This window comes from Peromyscus maniculatus, chromosome 14, assembly GCF_049852395.1.
Source record: "Peromyscus maniculatus bairdii isolate BWxNUB_F1_BW_parent chromosome 14, HU_Pman_BW_mat_3.1, whole genome shotgun sequence".
Taxonomy (NCBI): domain Eukaryota; kingdom Metazoa; phylum Chordata; class Mammalia; order Rodentia; family Cricetidae; genus Peromyscus; species Peromyscus maniculatus.
Genome location: NC_134865.1, coordinates 73,363,884 through 73,388,816, shown reverse-complemented (window position 1 = coordinate 73,388,816; position 24,933 = coordinate 73,363,884). Strand labels below are relative to the sequence as shown.

Sequence of the window (24,933 nt, the reverse complement as noted above, 5' to 3'; positions counted from 1 at the left end):
TACACAATGTAGCTGTGCTACTTGAAGGTTTAGCTCATGAAAAGTTGCTGTTTTTCTTTTGACAGGTTATAAGCAATGCCTTGAAAGTTTGGGGTTTAGAACTAATCCTATTCAACAGTCCAGAGTACCAGAGGCTCAGAATTGATCCTATGTAAGATTTTTTTCCTACATTTCTTTATTTAAACTTGATTTTTAAAGCTGTAGTTTCTGAATGAGGATAAATTCATCATGAATGTTTTTGCATTGATACTGCATTTGATGCCCTTGGACTTCACTATGTCACTGTGTCACATTTTTGGTACCCCCGAGTTCAGTGGCGGCACTGACCTGAGGCGTGGAGGCTGTGGGGCACAACATTACTAAGCTCCTATGGAAAATGCATAGAGTTACGCAATTTTCATTTTTTAAAATCAGTAACACTTAAGTGTAACTATATCGTAACTGATAGAAATTTTATAGTACTTGCTAGTATATATCATAATATCCCACTTAACAGTATTAACAGTATGTTTTATCTTTTCTAGAAATGAAAGATCCTTTATATGCAATTATAAAGAACATTGGTTTACAGTTAGAAAATTAGGAAAACAGGTAATATTTCTTCTCCTTTCTTGTCCTTTTATCACACTATATACTCCATTTAAAAATAAAATGCAAACAACTGGTGTCTTTAGAATGAAGCCCAGGATCCCATGCACTCTACCTGAGCCTGGACTCAATTCAGCAGATAAAAATTGGCTATCTTAAGAGAAGATAATCAGTTTCTTTTCAGATTTTTAAAATAAAAACCATACAAGTTATATCATAATAAAATTTCTATATTTAAAACAATGCATATGTGGTTACTATTAAGTATGTTTTTGTGTGACGATTTGTGTTTAGTACAATACTGTAACAAAGTCTGGAATGTCAGGAATAAGCAAAACATTTAGCAGTTGGCATTGGTCAGACAGGGTTATTCAGGCAATTCCATTGTTCTGTAGTACATACATCTGCATAAAATCACCATTGCCCATGCTTTTGAAAGAAGCAGTTTTGTAAAGGTCTTCTTATTAGAATGTTAAACTTGGATAAGGTTATTAAAAACAAGCTCAGACAGTCAAAGGGAATAAACTGTTAATACACAAGCAGCGTGGATGAATCTCAGCAAAGAGTAGGAGGCACAGTGACAGAAAGTAGGCTGACCAGTGCTAGGTCAGTGGGAAGAAGAGAGGGAACACGAGAGAAAGGCCAGAGGGGACAAGAGATTGGACTCTGAATGTGTTCAGTGTCCTGGTCATGTTGATAGTTTAATAAATATTTTTTAAATGACTAATTGTAAAAAAAAAAAAAAAAAAAAAAAAAAAAAAAAAAAAAAAAAGACAGGTTCTAATAGATGTATGTGCAGTTTATCCAAGTAGAGTGATCCATACCTGTGACTCAACACTTAGGAGACTGACCTAGGAAGACCTTGAGGCCAGCCTGGACGACATAAATCCTCAAAAGAGACAGGAGAGGGACAGCAGTTTATTTCATGTTAGTTATGCCTCAATAAAGCTGTTTTTTTGTTTTTAAATAAAAGGCAAAAATGCTAAGTGTGAGCCGGGCGTTGGTGGTGCACGCCTTTAATCCCAGCACTCGGGAGGCAGAGCCAGGCGGATCTCTGAGTTCGAGGCCAGCCTGGGCTACCAAGTGAGCTCCAGGAAAGGTGCAAAGCTACACAGAGAAACCCTGTCTCAAAAACCAAAAAAAAAAAAAAAAAAAATGCTAAGTGTGGTGGTGCACACCTTTACTCCCAGCAGAGACAAGGAGATCTCTGAGTTTTAGGCCAGCCAAAGCTACATAGTGAGACCCTGTCTTAAATCCAAGAATAAAGGGCTGGAGAGATGGTTCAGCAGAGCACTGACTCCTCTTCCAAGGACCTGGGTTCAATTCCCAGCACCCACATGGCAGTTCACAACTGTCTGTAACTCCAAGATCTGACACCCTCACACAGACAAATGCAGGCAAAACACCAGTGCACATAAAATAAAAATAAATAAAATTTAAAAATCCAAGAATAAATAAATTACCTTAAATGCAAAAAGAAAAGAAACAATACATTGAACCTGGAGATAGGGCTCAGTGGGTATGACCTTACTGCTCTTGCAGAGGATCTGGGTTTGGTTCCTAGCACCCACATGGTGCCTCACAATGGACTGTAACTCCAGGATCATAGAAGCCAATGCCCCTCCTTCCTTCTGTGGGCACCAAGCACACACATGGTGTGCATACATACATACACATAAAATTAAGTATTTAAAAGAAAAGGACACTCTATGTGCGTGTGTGTATTATGTATGTGTGTATATATTTATTTATTAAGTAAACCGTACTGTTAGCTTTTAACTGGGTCATCTGGAAGCAATCTTCAGTGATTGCTGAGTGCTGTAGATCATTGGCAGGACATGTGCTTAAAATGAGCACAGGGTCCTAGGTTCAATCTTCTTCAAAAACTAAGGAAAAAGCAGTATTTATGCTCTGTGAGGTCGTGAAGAGCAGGTAAGGAGATGTGTATAGTAGCCCAGAGATGAATTGGGACAGGAATCACCTCTATCAAGAGCTAGGTCAATTTCATTTGACTTCTCTGCCCTCCTCCCTCCCAGCCGTTGAGGGTTTATTTAGAAAATTTGGACCTGGTGTTGTTTTTCTGAATAAAGCAACCCTGGATTTTTAAGGCCTAGAAATTTAAAACTCATAAGCAATTTTGTAGTGATTTGTAGGAAAACATTGTTTTGAGCTTTTTACATTTTGAGATCCTTTTTGGATTTTTTACATTTTGGACTATTTTATCTTTGACATTTACAGAAGATGGCTAGTATTGGTATATTGGTCCTTGGTTCTCATTTATGTTCTTAAGAACAGATTTTTAGCTGGGTGTGATGGCATACACCTGTAATTCCAGTACTCAGGAGGCAGAGGCTTGGTGGATCTGTGAGTTCAAGACTAGCCTCTGGTCTCTGTGTAAAGAAAGAAATGATTGGAAGAAGTACTCTGGCTTGTATGAAAATCCAGGAAGAGTCGTTGGTTTTGCATGGAATTGAGCATGACTTTGGAACCTTTTTGTATTTTTCTGTTTAAGTAAGGGTACCTCTGCGGTTATGACTTAATGCTGTTAATCAGATGCAGTAGTAGCTTAGAGGTCTTGTTAAAGGGTGGTTATAAATCTCTTCCCAGAATATCTATGTTTTAAAAATCGGAGTCTTTTGACCAAATGAAAAAGTGTGTAGCTATCATTTTTTCCTATGCTAGTATGACATGGGTAGGTGTGTTGACTGATACTTTGAAACCATGTAGTTATAGCTGTCAATAAGGGCATTTTAAGGTACTATCAGCTTCTGTCCTTTTAGAAGGAGTTCAAGTTTATGCCTTAATTTGTTGTTTAAAAAATTGTTTTTGAAAAGGCATTTAATAGTGGCAGGTGTACAGCATTTTTTTCTAATCACAGTATTCAGTACTTCAGAAAATCTTAGTTTGATATATTTGTTATTTAGACCATCTTACTAAATTTTGGCCTGTTATATGTTTAACATGAGAAATTATTTTTGCATATAATGTTCATTAACTTCGATATTGGTATCTTTTTTTTTTCTAGTGGTTTAACTTGAATTCTCTGCTGACGGGTCCAGAATTAATATCAGATACATACCTCGCACTATTCTTGGCTCAATTACAGCAAGAAGGTAAATAAATACCAAAAATTTTATTTTTGAAAGTAGCTTAAAGAAAAACTGAGTCATTATTTGTGTGTATACTAGTATATGATCTCTGGCAGTGGCAGTGAATTACCCTTACAGTATAGGTGTTCAATTCGGGGCTGTGGTTTGGGTGACATAGTTCCATGTGGGTGCTCCCTACATTAGGACCTCCCCTCAGCCAGGGCCTCCTTTGCATCCCTTATTAAGTGATACCTTTTCCCTTCTGTATTCTGTCTATCACAGGGCTGACAGGAGGTACATGCTCCTACCATTCCTGCTGACTTATTTTCAGCCACTGTTCTTTCTATGGGCTCCATGCCTGTGAATTACCTGCCTCTGGATTAACCACGCCCTACCTGTACTCATCTGTAAGCCACCTCCTTTTTTACTGGAGACTTTAGATGACTGGTTATCTATCTCTCTTCCATAAATTTTTAGTCATTTCTACACCAGTAACCATGTCTCTTTCAAAGATTATTTTCTTCACTACTGTCTTGACATTATCAATAACAACTACCTTTAATTCTCAGTCGTAAGCATGGTGTTTTTTGACCATCACCTTCTACCTCTATGAATGCCTTCTCCTTGGCCATTCTGACCAGGCTTTCAAGTTGTCAGGAGACTCAAGAACTCCTCTTATACTCTGCAGTTTTTACTTTGATTATTTTACTTTTTAAAGATTTTTAAAATTTTAAGTGGAAAGGTGTTTTGCCTGCATGTTTCTGTGTGCACTACATGCATGCAGTGCTCAAAGAGGCCAGAAGAGAGGTATTGGGAATCCTGTTGTTATGAGCCACCATGTGGTTGCTGGGAATTGAACTCAGGACCTCTGGAAGAGTTTAAGAACAGCCAATGTTCTTAAACTCTGAGCCATCTCTCCAGCCCCCCATTATTCTTAAATAACAAGAATCTTAACCGCAATTAAACCAAATCTTGGCCCCAGACATTCCTGTATCACAGCACCAAACATGGCTTAAAAATTACATAAAATATGTTGGTTAGTTTTTCTAATTTGTCATTTGCCCTCACAGATTTCAAATGTTTCTTTGGTGGTTATTTCACAGCTTAGCTCTTCCTTCCTTACAGCTTGGTATGCCTTATGCCTTGCTCTCTTGTATTCTTCTGAGAACATAGGCATCTCTTCCTGATAGCAAAGCTGTCACCTTGCTTCTGTGTTTTCTTGTATTTTGAGCCCTACATCTAAGGCCATCCCTCCATGTATGCAGTATCCCTGTTCTTCCCACCTAGTCAACATTCGATTTTGGCCTTCTGCTCTCCTGGGTTGAACATTCCTCCCACTACCTAAGTGTCTGTCCTTGGGTAAAAAGCTCTTGGCTTTTTATGAAATGAAGAGCTTCTCTTAACTATGAAACTATGGCTGCTTGCCCATTTATAATTTTCTCATTAGAATTATTTCTGGTGCACTGTCTCCTGTTGAACTCATTCCAGTTGTGTTGTCATAAACCAGGGCCTCTCTAAAAGTCTCTCTTCTCGCTATCACTGGTGAATCCTGCCTTTTCACCAGGATTCAATTCCTGGGCCTCCTTTATTTGAGGAGGCAGTTGATTATACCATGTCTAAACAGAATACAACAAATTTCGTGTGTGTGTGTGTGTGTGTGTGTGTGTGTGTGTGTGTGTAATATAAAAGGAAAGGAAATGATTTCTTGATCTCCCTGTACCTCTACTTCATGGCCTATTTCTTTCTTTCTTTTTTTTTTAAAGATTTATTTATTTATTATGTATACAGTGTTCTGCATGCATGTGTCCTTGCAGGCCAGAAGAGGGCACCAGATCTCATTATGGGTGGTTGTGAGCCACCATGTGGTTGCTGGGAATTGAACTCAGGACCTCCGGAAGAGCAGTCAGTGCTCTTAACCACTGAGCCATCTCTCCAGCCCCGGCCTATTTCTTTATACCTTGCCTAGTTTTTGTTCACTCTACTATTTTTTCTGTTAAATCTTTAAAAATGATTTTTTTTTAAACAAAAACATACATAATGACATTGTAACCTTACTTAAAAATGTTGTGCTTTGTGGTGATGGGGATCGAAAACCCCATGGCTGTGTGCATGTGAGGTAGAACTCTACTCTGACCCATATCCCCAGCTGGCTAACCACAGTGCTTTCATGACATCAGATACCCAGTGCTTAAGTCTCTCTTACCTCTCAACCCTGACTAGTTCTTTCACATTTCTCTCTGAGTTGAATGAAATCAGGTTCAATAATTGTATTTGGTTATTTTTTTTCCCTAAATCTACTTAGAAGTTTCCTCATCTCTGTTTTTTCCTTTAATTTATTTACTAACGTTGTTGCAGGGGAAGAGAATGGATCTTTTGCCTGTTTCCTACATCTTGGTTTTTTTTCTTGTTGTGAATATTTTCCTCTGACCCCTGGCTGTTCTAGTGACTAGAACTGAGTTGTAGGTACCTAACTAGGTTCGAGCTGATTTGGGGATGATGTGGCATTTGATGTCTGCTTGTCCTTTGTCATCTCAGCCTCTGTTAACCAACAGTGCTTAGGTCCCTTATGTCCTTAAAGATTACACAGTGGTATTACATGTCGGCATCTGCCTGTCTCACTCGCCGTTTCTTTCAGGCTCATACCCTTTCCCGTCTCTAACTGCTAGAGTCACCCAGATTCCAGGTTGTTTTAATCACAGTACGATCTGTACACTCATGATTCCCAGACTTTTATCTTTAGCGTAGACATTCCTTCTGAACACCGGTCCTGGTGCTGGCATCTTCATTTAGCAGTCCAGGAAGATTTCAAATCAAACATTCACAGAAGACTGTTTGGAAAATCATTTTGTATTTTATGTGTACAAGTGTTTTCTTTATATGTATATCTGTGCACCACGTGTGTGACTGGTGCCCCATGGAGGCCAGAAGAGGGCATCAGATCCTCTGGAACTGGAGTTAGAGATGGCTGTGAGCTGCCATGCACGTGCTCTTCCTCACTGAACATCTCCTCCTCTACCTGCCTGCCCGCTCCACCCCTTCTCTACCTGCCTGCCCGCTCCACCCCTGTAGATGTAACCAACAGTCTTATTAAATAAGAAACACAGAACCAATGTAAAAGAGAAAGCCGAGAGGTCAGAGCTCAGAGCTAAAATCTCATCCTTCCTCCTGCGGTGGTCCTAGCTCTCCGAAAGAGACCTACTTCCTGTGTGTATGTCTTTTCATAGTCTTTTTGTTCTGCCTTCTCATTGGTTGTCACTGTCTGTATGTACAGCCCTCTAAGTCTTAAAGCCATATGTCTCCAATGCTGGCTGTATCCCTGAACACACAGAGATCTATGGGATTAAAGGCGTGTGCCACTCCCGCCACGCTCTGTCTATGGCTCTAATAGCTCTGACCCCCGGGCAACTTTATTTATTAACATACAATTAAAATCACATTTCAGTACAATCAGAATACCACCACGCACCCCTCCTCTACCTGCCTGCCTGCTCCACCCCTTCTGTACCTGCCTGCCCTCTCCCTTCAGTGAGTAGTCGTGTGGTCAGGCACTACCTTTCTAGGGCCCATGTAGACAGGACTGCTTTTGTTTCTTGTAGTCACTGAGTCTACCTGATGAGAACAGTGAGGCTCGATTCTGTGGGGTTTGTCAGAGACTACCCTCCTGATCCAAGTGAGAGTTATCGCATAAGTCAGGTCTTTCTGAATTGCACCTCATGTGTTTCCAGCTGTACTGTTACCTTTCTGTCAGCTATCGTTTCAAGTTAAGTCTGAACCTCCTACTAGTTGTTTTAGTTTGTTTTTGCTTCTTTTTAGGTTATTCTATATTTGTTGTTAAGGGTGATCTGCCAGACTGCGAAGCTGACCAGCTTTTGCAGATGATCAAGGTCCAGCAGATGCATCGACCAAAACTTATTGGAGAAGAATTGGCACAGCTCAAAGAACAGAGGTAAACATTTAGTGTGACTATGGAGTACATGATATATCATGCCCTTAGAATGAAGTTTTCATGCCACATGTGTGTTGGTGCTTACCAGGGCCGGTATTGGGGGTTGGATCCTATGGAGCTAGAGTTACAGGTGATTGTGAGCTGCAGGATGTGGGGGTGCTGGGAACTGAACTTGGCCCTTTGGAGAGCAGGAAGTAATACTAACCACTGAACCATCTCTCCAGACACTGCTTATATTTTAATGTGTAATCATTTACCACCAATGATTTTTTTTTAATCTTATTTTTATTTTGTGTATTTGTTTTTGTGGTGCTATGAATCAACCTCTTGTTCATACTAGGCAAATATTCTATTCAGTTATGCCCAATCCCCTATTTTTGTTTCATGTATTTTTTAAAATTTTTGACCATTTTTTTAATTATATGGAAATACTTTGATGGGGGACAGGGAATTCAAGACTTTGATGTGTTTATGTAATTTTATTTTAAGTATTATTTACTTGACAATTTTGTTCATGTATATAATTATTTTTATTATGTTCATTCTTCATTATCCTGTCTTAACCCCTTTCTGTTCCCTCTGAATCCCTTTATCTTTCCAACAGGTTCACTTCCTGTTTTATTCTGTTGTTTCTTTTTTTAATCACTGAGTTTAATTAGAATTGCTTGCATGGACACCCTACCCGTGGCTGTACCACTGAAGAAAAATTACCCACCTCCCTTAGCAGCGAAAACTGCCAAGTAGCTTTTCAGCTAGGGATGGGGACCTTATGAGTGCTCCCCTATCCACTCAGGAATGGTGATCGCCTGATCTTGTGCAGGTCTGTGCTGGTAACTATAGTGAGTTCACAAGCATAGCAGCCATGTCTTGGTCAGAAGATGGCATTTCGCAGCATCCCTCCCTAATCTCCTGCTCGTACATTCTTTCCGCCCCCTCTCATCAAGTTCCTTGAGGGTTGATATAGGCATCCCATTCAAGTCTGAGCACCTAATGGTCACCTATTCTCAAGCACTTTGAATGGTTCTGAGTCTTTGCATTAGCTGCTATCCACTGCCCGCCCTGCACAAAGCAGTTTTTCTGACCGAGCACAAATCTATAGGTCTAAATGTATTTAGAAGGGAGTTTGACATGTCTATTTAGTAAAACAGTAGTAGTTGTGTTCCCCACCTAGGGCCCATGACCTACTCAGCCCTAAGACCTATGGGCTTTTGACAGGTTTATGGTACCAGGCATGAATTGCTTTCTGTGGAGTGGCTCTCAAATCCTATCAAAAAAATGGTTGGGCCAGGTATGGTGGCACATACCTTTAATATTCAGGAGGCAGAAGCAAGTGGAGTTCTCTGAGATTGAGGCCAGTCAGGTCTATATATTGAGTTTTAGGACAGCTAGAGCTACATAGTGAGACCTTGTCTCCGGGGGGCGGGGCGGGGTAAGAAAAGAAAAAGTGGTTGGTTGCCCTCCATAATAGTCATGTCACCATTTCTGGCATGATAATATTATAGCGTAGCATTTACAGGGTCTGGTTAAGACTATTAATGGTTTTTCTTTTCTAGCAGCCTACATAGCACCTATACCAGCCTATGAAAGCTGGTCAGTGAAGTGGAAGCTTCCAGCTCAGTTCTTGCTTGATTTCTCTGTTATGTAACCGAAGTGTGTGGTGTCTCCACCAATTAGCTCTCCTAGTTATTTAGTTCTGGTGGGCAACCAAAAACTGGCTGCAAAAAAGAAGCTTTCCTGAGAGTAGCATTCGTCTACAGGTCTAAATGTGTTTAGGAGGCAGTTTGACATGCCTACATGTTGTTGGTGGAGCCTCTGTATTTATTGTTTTTTGAAATAAGATCTCTCCAGGCGGTGGTGGCGCATGCCTTTAATCCCAGCATTCGGGAGGCAGAGGCAGGCGAATCTCTGTGAGTTTGAGACCATTCTGGTCTATAAAGCAAGTTCCAGGACAGCCAAGGCTGTTACACAGAGAAATCCTGTCTTGAATTCCCCCCAAAAAATTGATAAATAAATAAATAAATAAATAAATAAATAAATAAATAAATAAATAAAAGATCTTAAGTAGCTCGGGCTGGCTAGCATTATAAATGTGTGTGCCACCATGCTCTTTTATTCATGATGCAGGAAAATGAACCCAGGGGTTTGTGTATGCTAGACAATTATTCTACCTACTGTGCTACATATCTAGGATATACCTCCCCCATCCCAAACTGAGCTGCTATATTATTATTATTATTATTATTATTATTATTATTATTATTATTAGTGTTTGTGTTCAGATCCTGAGTTTCATGAACAACATCCTAGTCATCCTTGTCCCCCCCATCCCGTCCTATCCCATCCCTCCCACCCCACCCCTCCCCACTGCACCCCACTCCATCCCTCATCCCCCACTTCTGATGACAGCTCTCATTAAGTTGCCCAGTTGTTAACTCTGACATCCTTCTGTCTTTGCCTCCCAAGTAGCTGTTACTCAACAGGCATATGCCACAGTGCCCAGCAAGACTGTGTTTTAGTGAAGTTTATGGAATGAGCCACTTCGAATTACTCAAATATCTTCCTTTAGATTCAGTTGTTCTGTTATTAGACCTTGTCTTCTAGAGTGTTGTTTTTTGATCCCAAATCTTTAGTTTGTAAGTGCCTTTATGTTTTATCTGAAGTAGAAGACCAACGGAGTGGAGAGATGGTTCAGTGGTTAAGAGCAACAGCTCCTTTTCCAGAGGATCTAGGTTTGATTCTCAGCACCTTTCTGGTAGCTCACAACTTTCTATGACTCCAGTCTCAGGGAATCTAACACCCTCTTCTGGCTTGCTCAGGCACTACACACACATTGTACAAAACATACATACAAACAAAATCTCCATACACATAAAAATTTTTTTAATGAAAAATAAAATCAGAGGCCAGGCTGTAATTTTTATGAATGCATTTGTTGTTTAGTGTTCTCAAAGCAGATCTGGAACGAGTCCTAGAGGCGGCCGACGGGTCGGGAATGTTGGATGAAGATGAGGATGATTTACAGAGGGCTCTAGCGATAAGTCGTCAGGAAGTTGATATAGAGGATGAAGAAGCTGATCTCCGAAGGGCCATTCAGCTTAGTATGCAAGGTATGAACATTTTGGTGTGTACTTTAGTCATTTTTGGAGAACTGGTTCACGTTATCCTCAGCTTTTCTGAAAATTTTGTGCTTTTGGAAGTTCTTTGATAGTTACTGCAAAAGCAATAGCTCTAGAATTTCAGTATTTTTTTTAGATTTCCCTGATCTTGAATCAGTTTTATAACCTGTATTATACTAGGACTATATTTATTGTGTTTAATACAGTTATAATTTTACTTCTGGTTATGTTACTTGATTACAATACTGAATTAATACAAACAGCTAATTGAATTAGTCTTCTAGTGGCTAGATGACCCTTACCCAAGCTAGCCGTTTTAACAATTGCATGCCAGTGGACACGCTGCACTTCCTGACTGTACAACTTAATAAAACTTAAGCCCTCTTCTGCGGGCTACACCTTTTTCATTGATGTAAGTCAATCAGTGGAGGAGAGTGACGATAAACCCCCTTGGGAATGTAGGCAGAAAAAAGTGTTGAGATACTCAAAGCAGTTTGCTGAAAGCATGAAGTACTTTATTTTTGTGATTTTCTTTTAATCTAATTTATATGAAGCTGCTTCTACTTTTAATGAGATTGCTCATCATCTGAATTCTTTAAATGTCTTATTGAGTTGAGGACCCTTTAACATAGCCATTCCTGGTATCCTAGACTTCTCACCTCCAGGCCCTGCCTCTGCATACTCCATGTAGTGTGAAGTCCCATGTTTTATTAGCAGGGGCCTGGCTGGATTATTACAGTAATGCACAGAAAACCATCTTACCACTGTCACGATTAATATGGGATCTGTGTTTAGTACAATTACTGGTGAGAACTTAGGTTTCTAAGTTGTTGAGAACAGAGTGAGGTCATGTCATGGTTGTCATCATGGATTTCTTTGAGGAATGTCATGCCTTTGAAGGTGTAAATGCAGTTTGGGGAAGTTAAAGAGTATGCAAGTGTGGTCTTGAAGACTTCTCATACCGGGTGAGCTGTGGACTTGTATTCTCATATCGGCATCACAGATGGCATCAGCCTCAGTCGCAGTAACACCTTAGATTTTCCCTGAGACTTCCATAGCCTTCTTACATTTACAGAGCAGTAGTGGAATGTTCTTGAGAAGAAAACTTTCTAGAAGCTTGCTCCAGGAAGAACAAACATACTGCTGCTTGAACAGGTATATAAAATGATTGGCTTTTTTTAGGTAGTTCCAGAAGTATGTCTCAAGATAGTCCGCAGACACCACATACCAATCTTACTTCAGAAGAGCTGCGGAAGAGGAGAGAAGCCTACTTTGAAAAGTAAAGTAGTTGGTACAGATTAAAGTTACATATTTAATACTTGGTTATTTTGTCTGGTTGTAAATTACTGCTTACTGCCTGAACCTATGAACATACAGAAATCTATATATTTTAAGTTTTTACAGCAAATAACGTGTGAAATACTTAACAGTTTTAGAGAAAAACCTTTACCCGATCTTGAATAAATTGACATGGAGTAGAATAAAGGAAACCTTGTGGAATTTTGCTTATCAGAAGGAAACTGGACTTAGGACAGGAAGAACTAACTGCCTATGGATCCATTGGCCCTGCTAACCCTGCCATCAGTTAACCGGGAGAAGAGCATTTGAGGAAGGTGGGCAGGGCGTATTCCCAAGTACAAGCCGTATGTGCTCTGTAGTCCTGCTGTGTCACTTTAGGAGGCCCGTCCGTCAGCATCGGGTATAGAAACCAGAAGTCTGAACCACATGCTCCCAACCCTGTATGTTGTACTCAGTTTATAAGTACTTAAGACATAGTTACACTTTTATAGTGTCTTCCTTTCTAGTAATTGCCATTCACAAGTGTTCTTTTATTTCTATCTTTGATTTTTTTGGACAGGGCTTTGTCATGTGGTCTGGTGGCCTTAAACTCCTGGCAGTCTTCCTGCCTCAGCTTCCCTTGTCCTAGGATTACAGATATATGTCATCATATCCAGCTTTTTATTATTATTATTATTATTATTATTATTATTATTATTATTATTTTTAAACCAAACTCCACCTTAAAAGTGACCGGTAATATGATCAATAATTATGATCAATAATAGATAATTGGACCCTCTGATCTCAGGTCAGAAAGAGATGGACTGTACAGTTACATAACAGGTCTCATCAATCAGTGATGCATTTATTTTCACATTTCAAAATCTCTGAACATCTGGAATGCAATTCAGCGGGGAGTGCTCATCCAGCATGTGTGAGGAGGCTAGGGCTTCAACCCCAGCACAACAGCAGCAGCCACACATCAGCACCTCTGAACCCAAGCAGCCTCGTCTAGAGTCGTAGTTGGCAGATTAGTGGTATAAAGTTTAGACCATTTTTGCATCTGCTGGTATTGTGAAGATAATGTTTATCTTTTTCTGTTTTCTGTTTTTTTAAGTCACAACTCAGAAGTATATGAAGGAAAGTTCTGATCAGCTGACATCCTCTTAATGTGAGATATTTCTAGTCTTTATTCAGTGACTGATTAATAGATTTAGTTATATTTACATTTTAAAATAGTGCTTACTAGTACTTTTCATGCCCTTTTGAATTTTAAAATTAACTTTTTAAATTATGATAAGCCTTAGATTTGTGCATAACACACCCATATTTATTACTCACATTTAATAAATACCAGCACATGACCCAGGTTTTTATGCCCCTGACTCCCATTTCTTTCCATTCTTCCACAGGCGTGGGCTTGTAATAAGTCACAGTCGTCATGTCATTACTATTTTAGTATGTGCCTACAGAATATTGGGAGGTGTGTGTTGTGTTCTGTAGGGTTGTTCAGGTTTTGTTTCTGTGTTGTTTTCTGATCAGTCTCCCTTCCTGCCTGGCCTGGTCCTAAGCCCCCCCTCACTCTTGAGTGGTGGATTGACGGGGTGCACACCATACCTGGCTTGTCTGCTTTTCTTTTTTATTTTTCCCTAATAAGTGCTGTTGTCACAAAATAATAATGATAGTCAACAACTTTATATAAATATCTAGTTCTAAAAATAACTCAAAAGCTACATAAGTAGGCATAATTAGTAGTCTGGAAATTTAAGAGTTTTTTTAAAAGTATGTTCCCACTCTCTTCCTTCAAGAAGTGATGTTAGTGACTGCATACATTCATATACATACTCTTTTTCTCTGTCATATATATTCGCTCTTTCTGTGTGTATGTGAGAGAGTATGTGTGTATGTGTGTATACATGAGAGAGAGTGTGTGTGCGTGAGACTGTGAATGTGTGTATATGTGTGTGTGCATGAGTATGTGTGAGAGAGTGAGTTGAGTGTGTGTAGGAGAGAGAGTGTGTGTGTGTGTGTGTGTGTGTGTGTGTGTGTGAGAGAGAGAGAGAGAGAGAGAGAGAGAGAGAGAGAGAGAGAGAGGAGAGAGAGAGACTACAATATGTATGGCACACAGGTCACTTGGCAGGAGTTGGTACCTCGTCCTGTGAATTGACTCAGGTCGTCAGGCTTAGCAGCAAGAGTCTTTACTTGCTGAGCATTGTCACCAACCCCTTCTTTTATTTAGACATTTTGTTAACTCTTTTGAAATAAAAATTTGAAACTTCCAGTAGGTTTGAACTTTTAGTAATAGTAAAGATAATTTAGTAACATCCCGTGATAAAGATTAAGCTATAATGATCACAACTTAAAAACCATAACTAGTGCTTTAGAGATGACAGAGATTTTGTCTAACCTTGCACCCTTTTAAAAAGCAGTTTGGGTATGAGCATGCCTCTTTTCTAGTGGTTGATTGTGCATTGAAGATTGTCTTTTATCCTGAGGACTTAAAGACAGCTAGGGAATATTCTACTTTGTCACAAATAGCTGAGATGAATTAAGGGTTAACTTGGTGGTGTTTATTTTTAACACTGACTAGCATTTGAAAGTGCTAGTTTACTACAAGGTTAAGAACAGGGTGCCAAAGGGCTGAGGATAAAAGTGCACGCTGCACTTGCCTTTTACTCAAATCACTGATTGCTTTGCTGGAATAGTCCCCTCTCTCTCCAGATTCTGTCTTTGGGATCTTGGCTGTAAGATTGTCTGACTTCCTTCTTTCCCTCTCCACACTGGCCTGGTGCTAACTTGTTAGTCACAATTCATCCCTTGTCTTCCTCCATTGAGTGTTAGAAGCCTCATACTTAATGTAGATATCAAATAAAACACATTGTAGGATTTCTTTTCTTGTGTAAAAAATAGTACTAAAAATTAGCCTATTATAAATTCATAGTTTATGAGCAAGGGTCGCTAAGTAATATCTCCTTAACATGACATTTTTTTTTAGCAGTGATCTGTAAATCTGTTTATCAGTCACAAAACCCAAGCCAGAGTCCACACCAGCACTGTTAACACCTGCTGTTGGAAGTATAGAATTAAATGATGAGTCTTAAGACTATTTGTCAGCTGTCACATGTTCCACAGATATTTGTTAGCATGATTAATGTCTTCTCCAAGTATAGCTTTGAATGCTGTATTCTGCCTGTTATAAGAAACAGTGTTTCTCAGCAGGATGGATACAAATGTCCATAGCCAAGGAGTGTTGTGATGCTTTGCTTGCCTAATACTCATGTCGTCACTTAATGGCTTGGCTTAGTTTATTACACAGTTCAGTTTAAGAAATAGGAACAGGTAAGGGTGTTTAAACAAAACACCAATTAATGGTGTAATTAGAGGCTTATAATATTAGGGAAGTTCTGAGCCAGGCTTCTGAAGTATACAGCAGTTTGTGAGAAGGGCTGCGACCACTCCTGATTAGGATGATGGGTATCAGACACTCTTGCAGAGGACCAAGGTTCAGGTCTCAGAACCCCCACATTGCTCACGTCTGAGCTTCAGAGGACTCTACACTCTGTTCTGTTCTCACTCTGAGGGTTCTCACCTATACAATTATATAATCTAAAACATTTGTGTATCATATATAAATATATTAAATTAGGAAAAACATTTCCTTCAATTTTATTTTATATGTATAGGTATTTTACCTGCATGTATATATGTGTACCACATGCATGCAGTGCCTGAGGAGGCCAGAAGAGAGTATTAGGTCCTGTGGGGCTGGGGCTGAGGTTGCAGGTGGTTGTGAGCTGCCATGTAGGTGCTGGGAATTGAACCCAGGTTGTCTGAAGAGTAACCAGTGCCCTCGACTGCTAAACCATCTCTCCAGCCCCTAACAAAGAATTCTTTTGTTTTTGTTTTTCTTGAGTCAGGTTTTCTCTGTATAGCCCTGGATGTCCTGGAACTCACTATGTAGACTAGGCTAGCCCCAAACTCACAGAGATCAACCTCTCTCTGCCTTTAGAGTGCTGGAATTAAAGGCAAACATCACCACACATAACTCCCTAACTAAATCTTAAAACAAACAGACATACAAAAAAAAAAAAAAAACCCAAAAAAACAAAAAACAAAACCAAAAAAACAAATATAGATGGATCCTGGAATTGGGAAGCCATATCATAGTTGTCAAGACTTTCTGGTCCCACTGAAACAGCCCTGAGGTAGGATTCAGAACTGAACCTCCTTGACTTTGCTTGTCAGGAAAATAGCTGTGCCTCCTTGACTCATTTCTGCCCTTTGTAGCTCATGTGAGTACTTAACTCTGCAAGCAGAAACCAGGTTCTAGCTCTGCAGCCTCTGTAGGACTGAAGACATGGTGGGAAGGTGCTGAGGAACCTGTTCCACAGCAGCATCTTAGTGCTTCACAGTGCTTGTTTCAAGGTTGGCAGCGAACTTTCTTCTCATTTTGCATAATTGAAAGTTATAATAACCAGATGAATATGTACAATAATTGGCAGTTAAATGAAAAATTAGAAGTAGATTAAAGGTTATCCCTCTATCAGACATAGATACCTAAGTGGAGGAAGAAGGGGGCATCCAGGAGCCTCCATGATATGCCAGGATCCCCAGAGCTCAGGCTGTTCTCCAGACTGCCATGTATGAAGGCACAGAACCCCAGAAGGCCAACAAGGAGAAGATGGAGTTCCTACTATCTCAGTTGTTTTGTTCCTCACATTTAAAACTCAAAACTGAGAAGGACAAGCTGCGTGTGGTGTTGCACGGTACATATGGGAAGTGGAGGCCAGCAGATCTAGAATTCAAGGTCATCCTAGGCTAGCAACCTGATTAGCGGCCCTTTTTTCAAAATTGAGGGGAATGCTGGAAAAAAAATGTGCTGTTTATAACTGAATTCTGGTCCTTTTAAAATCATGCACAACTTTTTAATCTATGACTTCTTAATCTCAGTCACTTATAGATGCTTTCTGTATATGTTTATTACTTAAAAGTGGAACTAGTGTACAGAGCTCCTTATAGTTCCAAGAACCCTTTACTCAGATTGTTGCCCTACCAAAAGCATCTGGGAGTAACTTATGTTCTTTCTCATTGTAGCTTTTCATTGTAGTATTTCAGCTTCCATTTTCTAAATACAAGAATATACTCCTGCATGTTTTGTTTTCTTTTTGAGATAGGGATTGATATGTTACCCAGGCTGGCATTGAATTCCTGGGCTTGGAATTCAATAGTACAGGCCACCACAGCCAGCTTCACGACTTGTTTGAGAGAGTGTCTTATTCAGTGTCCTGTTGCTGTGAAGCAACACCATGACCACAGCAACTCTTAAAAAAGAAAGCATTTAATTGGGCTTGCTTACAGCTCCAGAGCTCAGTCTATTATCATCATGGCAGGAAGCATGGCGGCATGCAGGCAGACATGATGCTGGAGAAGTAGCTGAGAGTTCTACATCCGAATCCACAGGCAGGAAGTGAGAGGCTGGCCTGGCATAGGCATTTGAAACCTCAGAGCCCACCTCCCAGTAGCACACTTTCTTCAGTAAGGCTACACCTATATAAGCCTATGGGGGGCCATTCATATTCAAACCACCACATTTCACTCCCTGGCTCTCATAGACTTGTAATTGTGTCATAATGCATAAGTCTTTCAGTCTTAGGACTGCTCAAAAAGTGTCTTCTGAGATTCATGTAGTCTCTTAACTGTAACCCCTTGTAAAATCAAAATCAAAATGCAGAGCACATACTTCCAGCACAGTGGCACTGTTGTTGCCATACAGTGGTTTCCGTTTCTTTAATTTGTCAAGTGTGTGATGAAGTTGCTTTGTGACTGACATAGTCTCAGGTACTGGGGACACAGGAGCAGCGTAAGGTTTGTGCTCTAGTTAGCCTACAGACCAGACAGAAGCATCACGGTGGCAGTATGTATGTGCTGGGAACTGAAGTGAAATAGTGGGAAGGGCAGGTGGCTGCTTGAAGTGGGATGGTCAGGAGAGTCTCCGGGGAGTCAAGGGGTCTCCAGGGAGAAGCTTACTAAATTCAGACGTGACTGACTGACTAGAGGAGCCAGCCAAGGAAGAGCACATTAAATTGAGATGGTTCATCTTAGCAAAGGTGTTTTTCAGTGGCTCCTAATAATATCAAAGATGCATAAACAACATTAATTTGCATATGAATAACTACTTGTGAACCTTATAAAGGAAATGAAAATGCCTACTTCCTGTCTGATAACTCAAATATGTAAATTTTTTTTTAGAATAAAAAATTTGACACTTTTATACTTGAAATTGTCAAACTAATTCTCACCTTCTGGGGTGTTCAGGCCAGTGACCACTTTGATTTATTGAACAGCTTATTTCCTACCTGAATAGGTATTCTCATGGAATATTTATTTCTTAGGTGTTGTTTTAACATATATTCACTTTTGAATCTTTCAGGCAACAGCAGCAGCAGCAGGAGGTAGACCGACCTAGACAGCTTTCATACCCTTGTGAAAGACCGACCACAAGTTCAGGAGGACGTGGGAACAACCAAGGTATGGCTCTCTGGCCATTCACCAGGACTGTTACTCAAATGCTTTACTTGACACCCAGGGTCCATGTCATTTTTACTTTATATTTTCTTCCTTTTTTGTTGTATTAAAACTCCTAAATGGATTTGTGATCAACTAAGCTCCTCTGAAGTAAGAAGCAAACAGACTAGAACACTTGGTGAATACTTAGGTTTTATTTATTTAGTTTTTTCTTGGGCCTTTTTATAGGCATGTACCACCATGCCCTGGTAGGTTTTAAAATCACACACAGAGTACTTGAACTTCACAGTTAGCACATTCTTCAAAAATCCTCTAGAGATGGTCCAGAGGTAATGAATATTAGTAATAATAGAATAATATTAAGTGGAAAATAAGTACCTTTCACCACCTAATAAAGGAAAACATACTTTAGCATAATTGAGATAATAGCTGGAAGTCCAGGTTACTCACCAGGCCTTGATTTAATAGGTCTTAAACTTGAGCCAAGTATTGGTAGAAGTTGAGTGGAAAAGAAACCCTGTCGATCAGAGGAGAATCTGTGCAGAACTCTCAGAATTGTACAGTAAGAAAATAGTCAATAAACTGATGAAGGATTGTTGACATGAGATGGGACTTGCACTAGAGAGCACATTATAAAGAACCCTCTGACTCCAGCTGCAGGTGGATTTGACACCTCTGGCCGTCTTGGGCACCTACAGTGGGTGTACACACAGACACCTCTGTCAGAGGAGGCTCACAAAACAAAACTTGAGTAGATTTGCAGTTTGACAATACCTAAGTACCCAGAGTTCAGTTGAAAACCGCTATCATGTGAAGAAACATGAAAGAAGAAGCCACATGGACAATTTTAGTGATTGTTTTTGTTTTTTTCTTTTTCTTTTCTTTTCTTCTTTCTTTTCTTCTTTTTTTTTGAGGCAGAGTCTCACTGTCTAGCCCAGACTAGCCTCAATTTCACCGTTGTTCTACTTCTGACTCCTGAGTGCTGAGATTATAGTTATGCTCTGCCACACCTTGATTCCACATACAAATTCGAGAGCAGAAAATAACTGAAGTGTAAAAACTCAGTGAATGGTCTCAGTACAGGAAAGTCAGTAAACTTGATGACAGGCTTGTAGAAATCACATCATTCTCATCAACACAGATAACTGACCATAAATGATGAGCAAAGGTTGGAGGCCTGTGACATTGTAACAAAAACCTCTTACCTCATAGGAGTCCCCAAAAGAGATGGGGAAAAGGGAGGGACTGAAAAAGTTTGTAATGACATAATGGCTTTCAGTCTGACAGAAACTAGAAATCTACAAACTGAAGAAACTGAATGAATTTTAAATGAGTATAAAGCCAAAGAAATACACACCAAGACTCATAGACGTCTGAAAACTGAAGACACTATCCCAAATCAGCAAGAAATAACCTTTCCAACAATTTGAAATGAGAGCTTTCTTATGAGTGAAGGAGGGGATAATGTATTTTAAAGTGCTGGAAGAAAATTTGAAACCCAGGATCACATGCAGTAATTAACATACTCTTTAGAACTGAGAAAAAATTGTCTCCAGCAGTCCTGTCCTTAAAAGCTAAAGAAAGGGAGCCAGACATGGTAGCACATAGGAGGCAGAGGCAAACAGATGTCTGAGTTCGAGGCCAGCCTAGTCTACAAAGTGAGTTCCAGGAAAGCCAGGGCTACAGAGAGACCCTGTCTTGAAAAACCAAACAAAAAGCTAAAGAACGTGGCAGGCTGCACAGGCCTGGGAAGATGAGCCATCATCAGAGTCAGGACTAGCCATCACTTCCAGAGACCCACAACTGGACCATGTGCAGAGAGTGAGAGACTTTGGAATACCCAGTGCTGAATGGGATGTTTCCTTCAAACTGCCCCTTAGGGCTCAGGGAACTTTGAGGAGGGGTGGCAGAAAGATGGTAAGAGCCAGTGGGGCTGGAAGATACCAGGAAAACAATGCCTTCCAGATACAGCATCACTGACACACAAACAAACTCAGAGATGGTGGCAGAATGCACAGGGTCCTGCACGAGTCCAAGATAGGGTCTCAGCACTGAGATGGGAGGTAGATAGGATCTATCCCTACCTCAGAAGCCGTCTCCAATTGACAACCACTTGCAGAAGAAAAATTAGTTTTCTCCATTGGAGTCTCATTGGATATACAAATCATATTCAAGGGCAGGCCCCATGTCCAGGAGATGACCGACTCAAAACAAACTCAGTGTTCTTTTTAAAGAATTTTTGTCTCTTGGCCGGGCGTTGGTGGCGCACGCCTTTAATCCCAGCACTCGGGAGGCAGAGCCAGGCGGATCTCTGTGAGTTCGAGGCCAGCCTGGGCTACCAAGTGAGCTCCAGGAAAGGTGCAAAGCTACACAGAGAAACCCTGTCTCGAAAAACCAAAAAAAAAAAAAAAAAAAAAAAAAAAAAAGAATTTTTGTCTCTTAATACTTGCTTTTTAAAAAAAAAAAAAAAAAAAAATTCATTCATTACTGGTCTTTTGCTTATCTATTATGGTTTCTGATTTTGTGTTTTTATGGATTTTCTGTGTGCATGTGTCTCTCTGCATGTGTATGTATGTCGAGTGTGCTTTTTCTTTTTCTTTTTTTTCTGTTTCCTTTGTTCTGTGGATTTTGTTTGTTTATTTGTTTTAAACTTTACTGTTTCTTTTCTAAAGAGAGAGAGAAAGAAAGCATGAAGTTGGATGGGTGGGAAGGTGGGGAGGATCTCTGAGGAGGTGAGGGAGGGGAAACCATGATAAGAATATATTATATGAAAAAAATCTATTTTCAATTTTAAAAAAAAGGAAGTTCTTGAAACAGAAATGAGATGATGTTGAGGCAAGCACAGGAAGAGTAAAAGATGTAAAATACAGTTCTGTCTTTTTGAATTTTCTGATTATATTTGATGGTTGAAACAGAAATTGTTCCACTGTTCTTGTTTTGATTGTATGTCTGGCAGTTATGAACGAGGGACCTAAAGAGCAGAAACTGAGGTGTTCTATGTGTTGCATTTTAACTGGTAATAGTGACTTCCTAAAGTAATTCAGTTATTTCTTAAAAACCTGAATATACACCAGGACACCTTTAATCTTGACACTTCAGAGTCAGAAGCAGATGGATTTCTATGAGTACAAGGCCAGCCTAGTCTACATAGCGAGTTCCAGGCAAGCCAGGATTACATAGTGAGACTCTGTCTCAAGAAAACGAACAAGCTGAATACATACTGACCATATGACCCAACAGTTATATTCATGGGTGTTTATGCCATAGATGTAAAAATGTATGTCCACACAAAAGTATCTATACAAATGTTCAAAGCTATTTTATTGGTCTTAATCAAAATTTGGAGACAAGAAGTATGCCATATATTAGGCAAATAAATGGTTAAGCAAACTGTAGTACTTCATGTCATAGAGTACCATCAGGATTAAAAAGCCAGCTGTTGATGCATGCAGCGTTTGGGCTGGACCTCAGGGCCGTAATGTCAGGTTCAAGATGGTGGAAAGTTGGGCATGGAGAGAAAGCAGTACAGGAGGGAGGGCTTTGTGGTGCTGTAATGGTTTTATGGGGTTTGTTTTTGTAGTACCTAGGATCAGACTTGGGGCCTGGTGCATGCTAGGCAAGAATTATACCACTGAGTCCAACTTACACAGGATGGTGGGGAATGAAGAAATAACAGGCACAGAGAAAAGCTGGGGTTGGGTAAGCCACGTGCTCTGATGGAGATGCACCAGCAGCAGCCTGGAAACTCAGTGCATTTATTAAATATAGCACAAAAGAGGAGGAGGCATCTGCACACATGTCAGGGTGGGTGTGGGTGCTGTAGTTAGCTGATGTTGATAGGCAGTCTCTGTAGGGGAGCAGTCTCAGGTCACAGTCATCCAAAAGGAAGCTGCATTGATAGTTTCTGCTCAGATACTGGTCTTAGCTAATGATCAACCATTCATTAATACCTCTACTTGGACCGGAGGAACATTTCTCTGAGCCTGACTCATGTCTAAAGCATTAGGGTCTTGACATGGTTGTGTTCATATCAGTAATACACATTGACATAGGACCTCATCCATTCCCCACAACTTAGTCATGCCCCTGGCCCTCTAGTCTTGGTAGTGGTGGTGATAGTGATGGGAGCTTAAATGTGTGATAAAACATCATATTAGGCATTTTTTTTTTTTTTTTTTAAGATTTATTTATTATGTATACAATGTTCTTCCTGCATGTGTGCCTGCATGCCAGAAGAGGGCACCAGATCTCATTATAGATGGTTGTGAGCCACAATGTGGTTGCTGGGAATTGAACTCAGAACCTTTAGAAGAGTAGCCAGTGCTCTTAACCTCTGAGCCATCTCTCCAGCTCCCCATATTAGGCATTTTATCTTTAACAAAACAACAACAACAAAAAACAACCAAAAAAATGAAAAAGATACTTTAAAGCCATGTAGAACCACCAACACTGTGCTATGTAGAGTCCAAGTTTCAGTTTGAGCTTTCGTTATAGATGTAATTGTTGGGTGAAATTGAGCTGACAGGTCCACAGGGCCTCTGTCTTTGTAACTTCCTGTGAATTTAATTGTTTACAAATAAAAATGTTTTCTAAAAAGTCTGATTTGTTAATAAACATAATAAATGTCAAATGCATTACGATAAATGAAAATAGCTACATTCATAAGGCTACATACACCATATGAGACCATGACTTGCCCGACGGGCAGAACTATAAACAGACATCTGGCTGGGCTTTGCGTTGGCCACAAAGGAACTGGCCAAGGAGGAACAATAGGTATATGTCTTGTATGATATTTTGTTCTCTATCCACTTGTGGGTTTTAAAGTGTCTCACAAATAGCACGTGAACTACAAAGTCAACAAAAAGGAAAGGAGGGCCAGGAAGGTGGCTCAGCAGGGAAAGGTGCTTGCTGCCACTCCTGACAGCCTGGTCCAATCATCAAACCCACCTGATGGAAGGAGGGCTGTAGATGAATTTCTAAATGGTCTTATTAAATAAAAAACACAGAGCCAGATGTAGGGGTGAAAGTCCGAGAGAGATCAGAGGAATAGGAACAGCCACATGCTAACCTTACCTCACCTTACACCTCAGTTTCCAAAAGTGAGATATGTCTACCCACGCCTATATGCCTTGCTGTTCTGCCATCTGATTTGCTCTTTCTGTCTAGCTACATCACTTTCTTTTCCTGCCCAGCTCTGTCACTTTCTGTCTGTACAGACCTCCAGACCTTCATGGTTAACTAGTGTTAGAATCTAAGGCATGTACCACCACGCCTGGCTGTTTCCAGTGTGGCCTTGAATTCACATAGATCTAGACAGATCCCTACCTCCCAAGTGATAGGATTAGAGGCATGTGCTAACATTGCATGACTTTTGTGTTTACTTATAATAGCTTGGGTTTTCTCTGATCTCCAGGCAAGCTTTATTTAGTAAAGCACAAATAAAATATCACCACAGAGGGCTCTGGCTCCATCTGTCCTCTGACCTCTACATATAGCATGGTACATAGTACCTGCAGATTTACATAGTTAATTAAGTCTTAAAAAAAAAAAGAAAGAAATCAGTATTCAAGTAGAAATGTATTTCCTAACAGTTTGCACTTTTTTTCTCTTCATTTTGGACAGATTTCATGTAGCTTGGGCTAGCTTCAAATGTTATAAGTCAAGGACAACCTTAACTTCTGATTTGCCTGCCTTTATCTCTTGAGTACTAAGATTACAGGAATCTCCATGCCTGATTTTATGCCATGCTAGGGGTTGAACCCAGGGTCTCATGCATGCTAGGCAAAGCACTCTACCAACTTAGCTGCACCTCTAGTTCAGATATTTGCATTTTGATGATTGAGAATTTTCCAGAAATGTTTCTGATAACTCTGTTGTTTTTTTTTTTCCCAGCAGGTGATGGTGTGAGTGAAGAAGACATACTCCGGGCAGCTGTAACCATGTCTTTAGAAACTGCTAAAGATAATTTGAAAGCAGAAAGGAAAAAATAATACCTTTCAAAATCATTTTGCTCCTCATCCTTTCTAACATTGTGTGAATACAGTATAAGGTCCACTTTGGCAGTGTGTTCACTGGAAGAGATAAGACACTTTAGTGGTTTATAAGCAAAGGATAAGAAAGCCAGAAACATGTCATAGGACTAAGTAATGATCCGGATGCTAGCCAAAGAGGCAGTCAGCAACTAAAGAAACTTAAGATAGTTTTCTAAATGTCCCTTTTTGTTTTTCAAGTGTGCAATATCTAACTGAAATTAGGGAGTTTTCTTGGCTCTTTGTGGACCAACTAACTAGCTCTTGCCATTGAACTTGATTTTGTATTGTTTTCATTTTCTCTCTTCATTGGAGGTGGCTTGGCTCACTTGAGCTTCTGTTTCATGTAATCTCTG

General features: G+C 40.0%; 1 protein-coding gene across 11 annotated transcripts in view; it reads left to right on the top strand.

Annotated features, from left to right (window-relative positions):
- The window catches only part of Atxn3 (ataxin 3), a 36,547-nt gene extending 11,994 nt beyond the window's left edge, over window positions 1-24,553 (top strand). For 2 of the 11 annotated variants that reach the window (XM_016009158.3, XM_006990883.4), the window contains exons 4-11: window positions 66-151; window positions 525-591; window positions 3,614-3,701; window positions 7,491-7,623; window positions 10,564-10,730; window positions 11,922-12,018; window positions 18,451-18,548; window positions 24,441-24,553. In XM_016009158.3, coding sequence (XP_015864644.1) covers window positions 66-151; window positions 525-591; window positions 3,614-3,701; window positions 7,491-7,623; window positions 10,564-10,730; window positions 11,922-12,018; window positions 18,451-18,548; window positions 24,441-24,538 — 834 coding nt within the window. In that variant the 3' untranslated portion in view covers window positions 24,539-24,553. Of the gene's footprint in view, window positions 1-65; window positions 152-524; window positions 592-3,613; window positions 3,702-7,490; window positions 7,624-10,563; window positions 10,731-11,921; window positions 12,031-13,137; window positions 13,192-18,450; window positions 18,549-24,440 lie in introns of those variants that run through there. The other 9 variants (XM_016009160.3, XM_016009159.3, XR_006063577.2 and 6 more) reach the window with 8 other exon arrangements.
- Window positions 24,554-24,933: the final 380 nt, after the last annotated feature.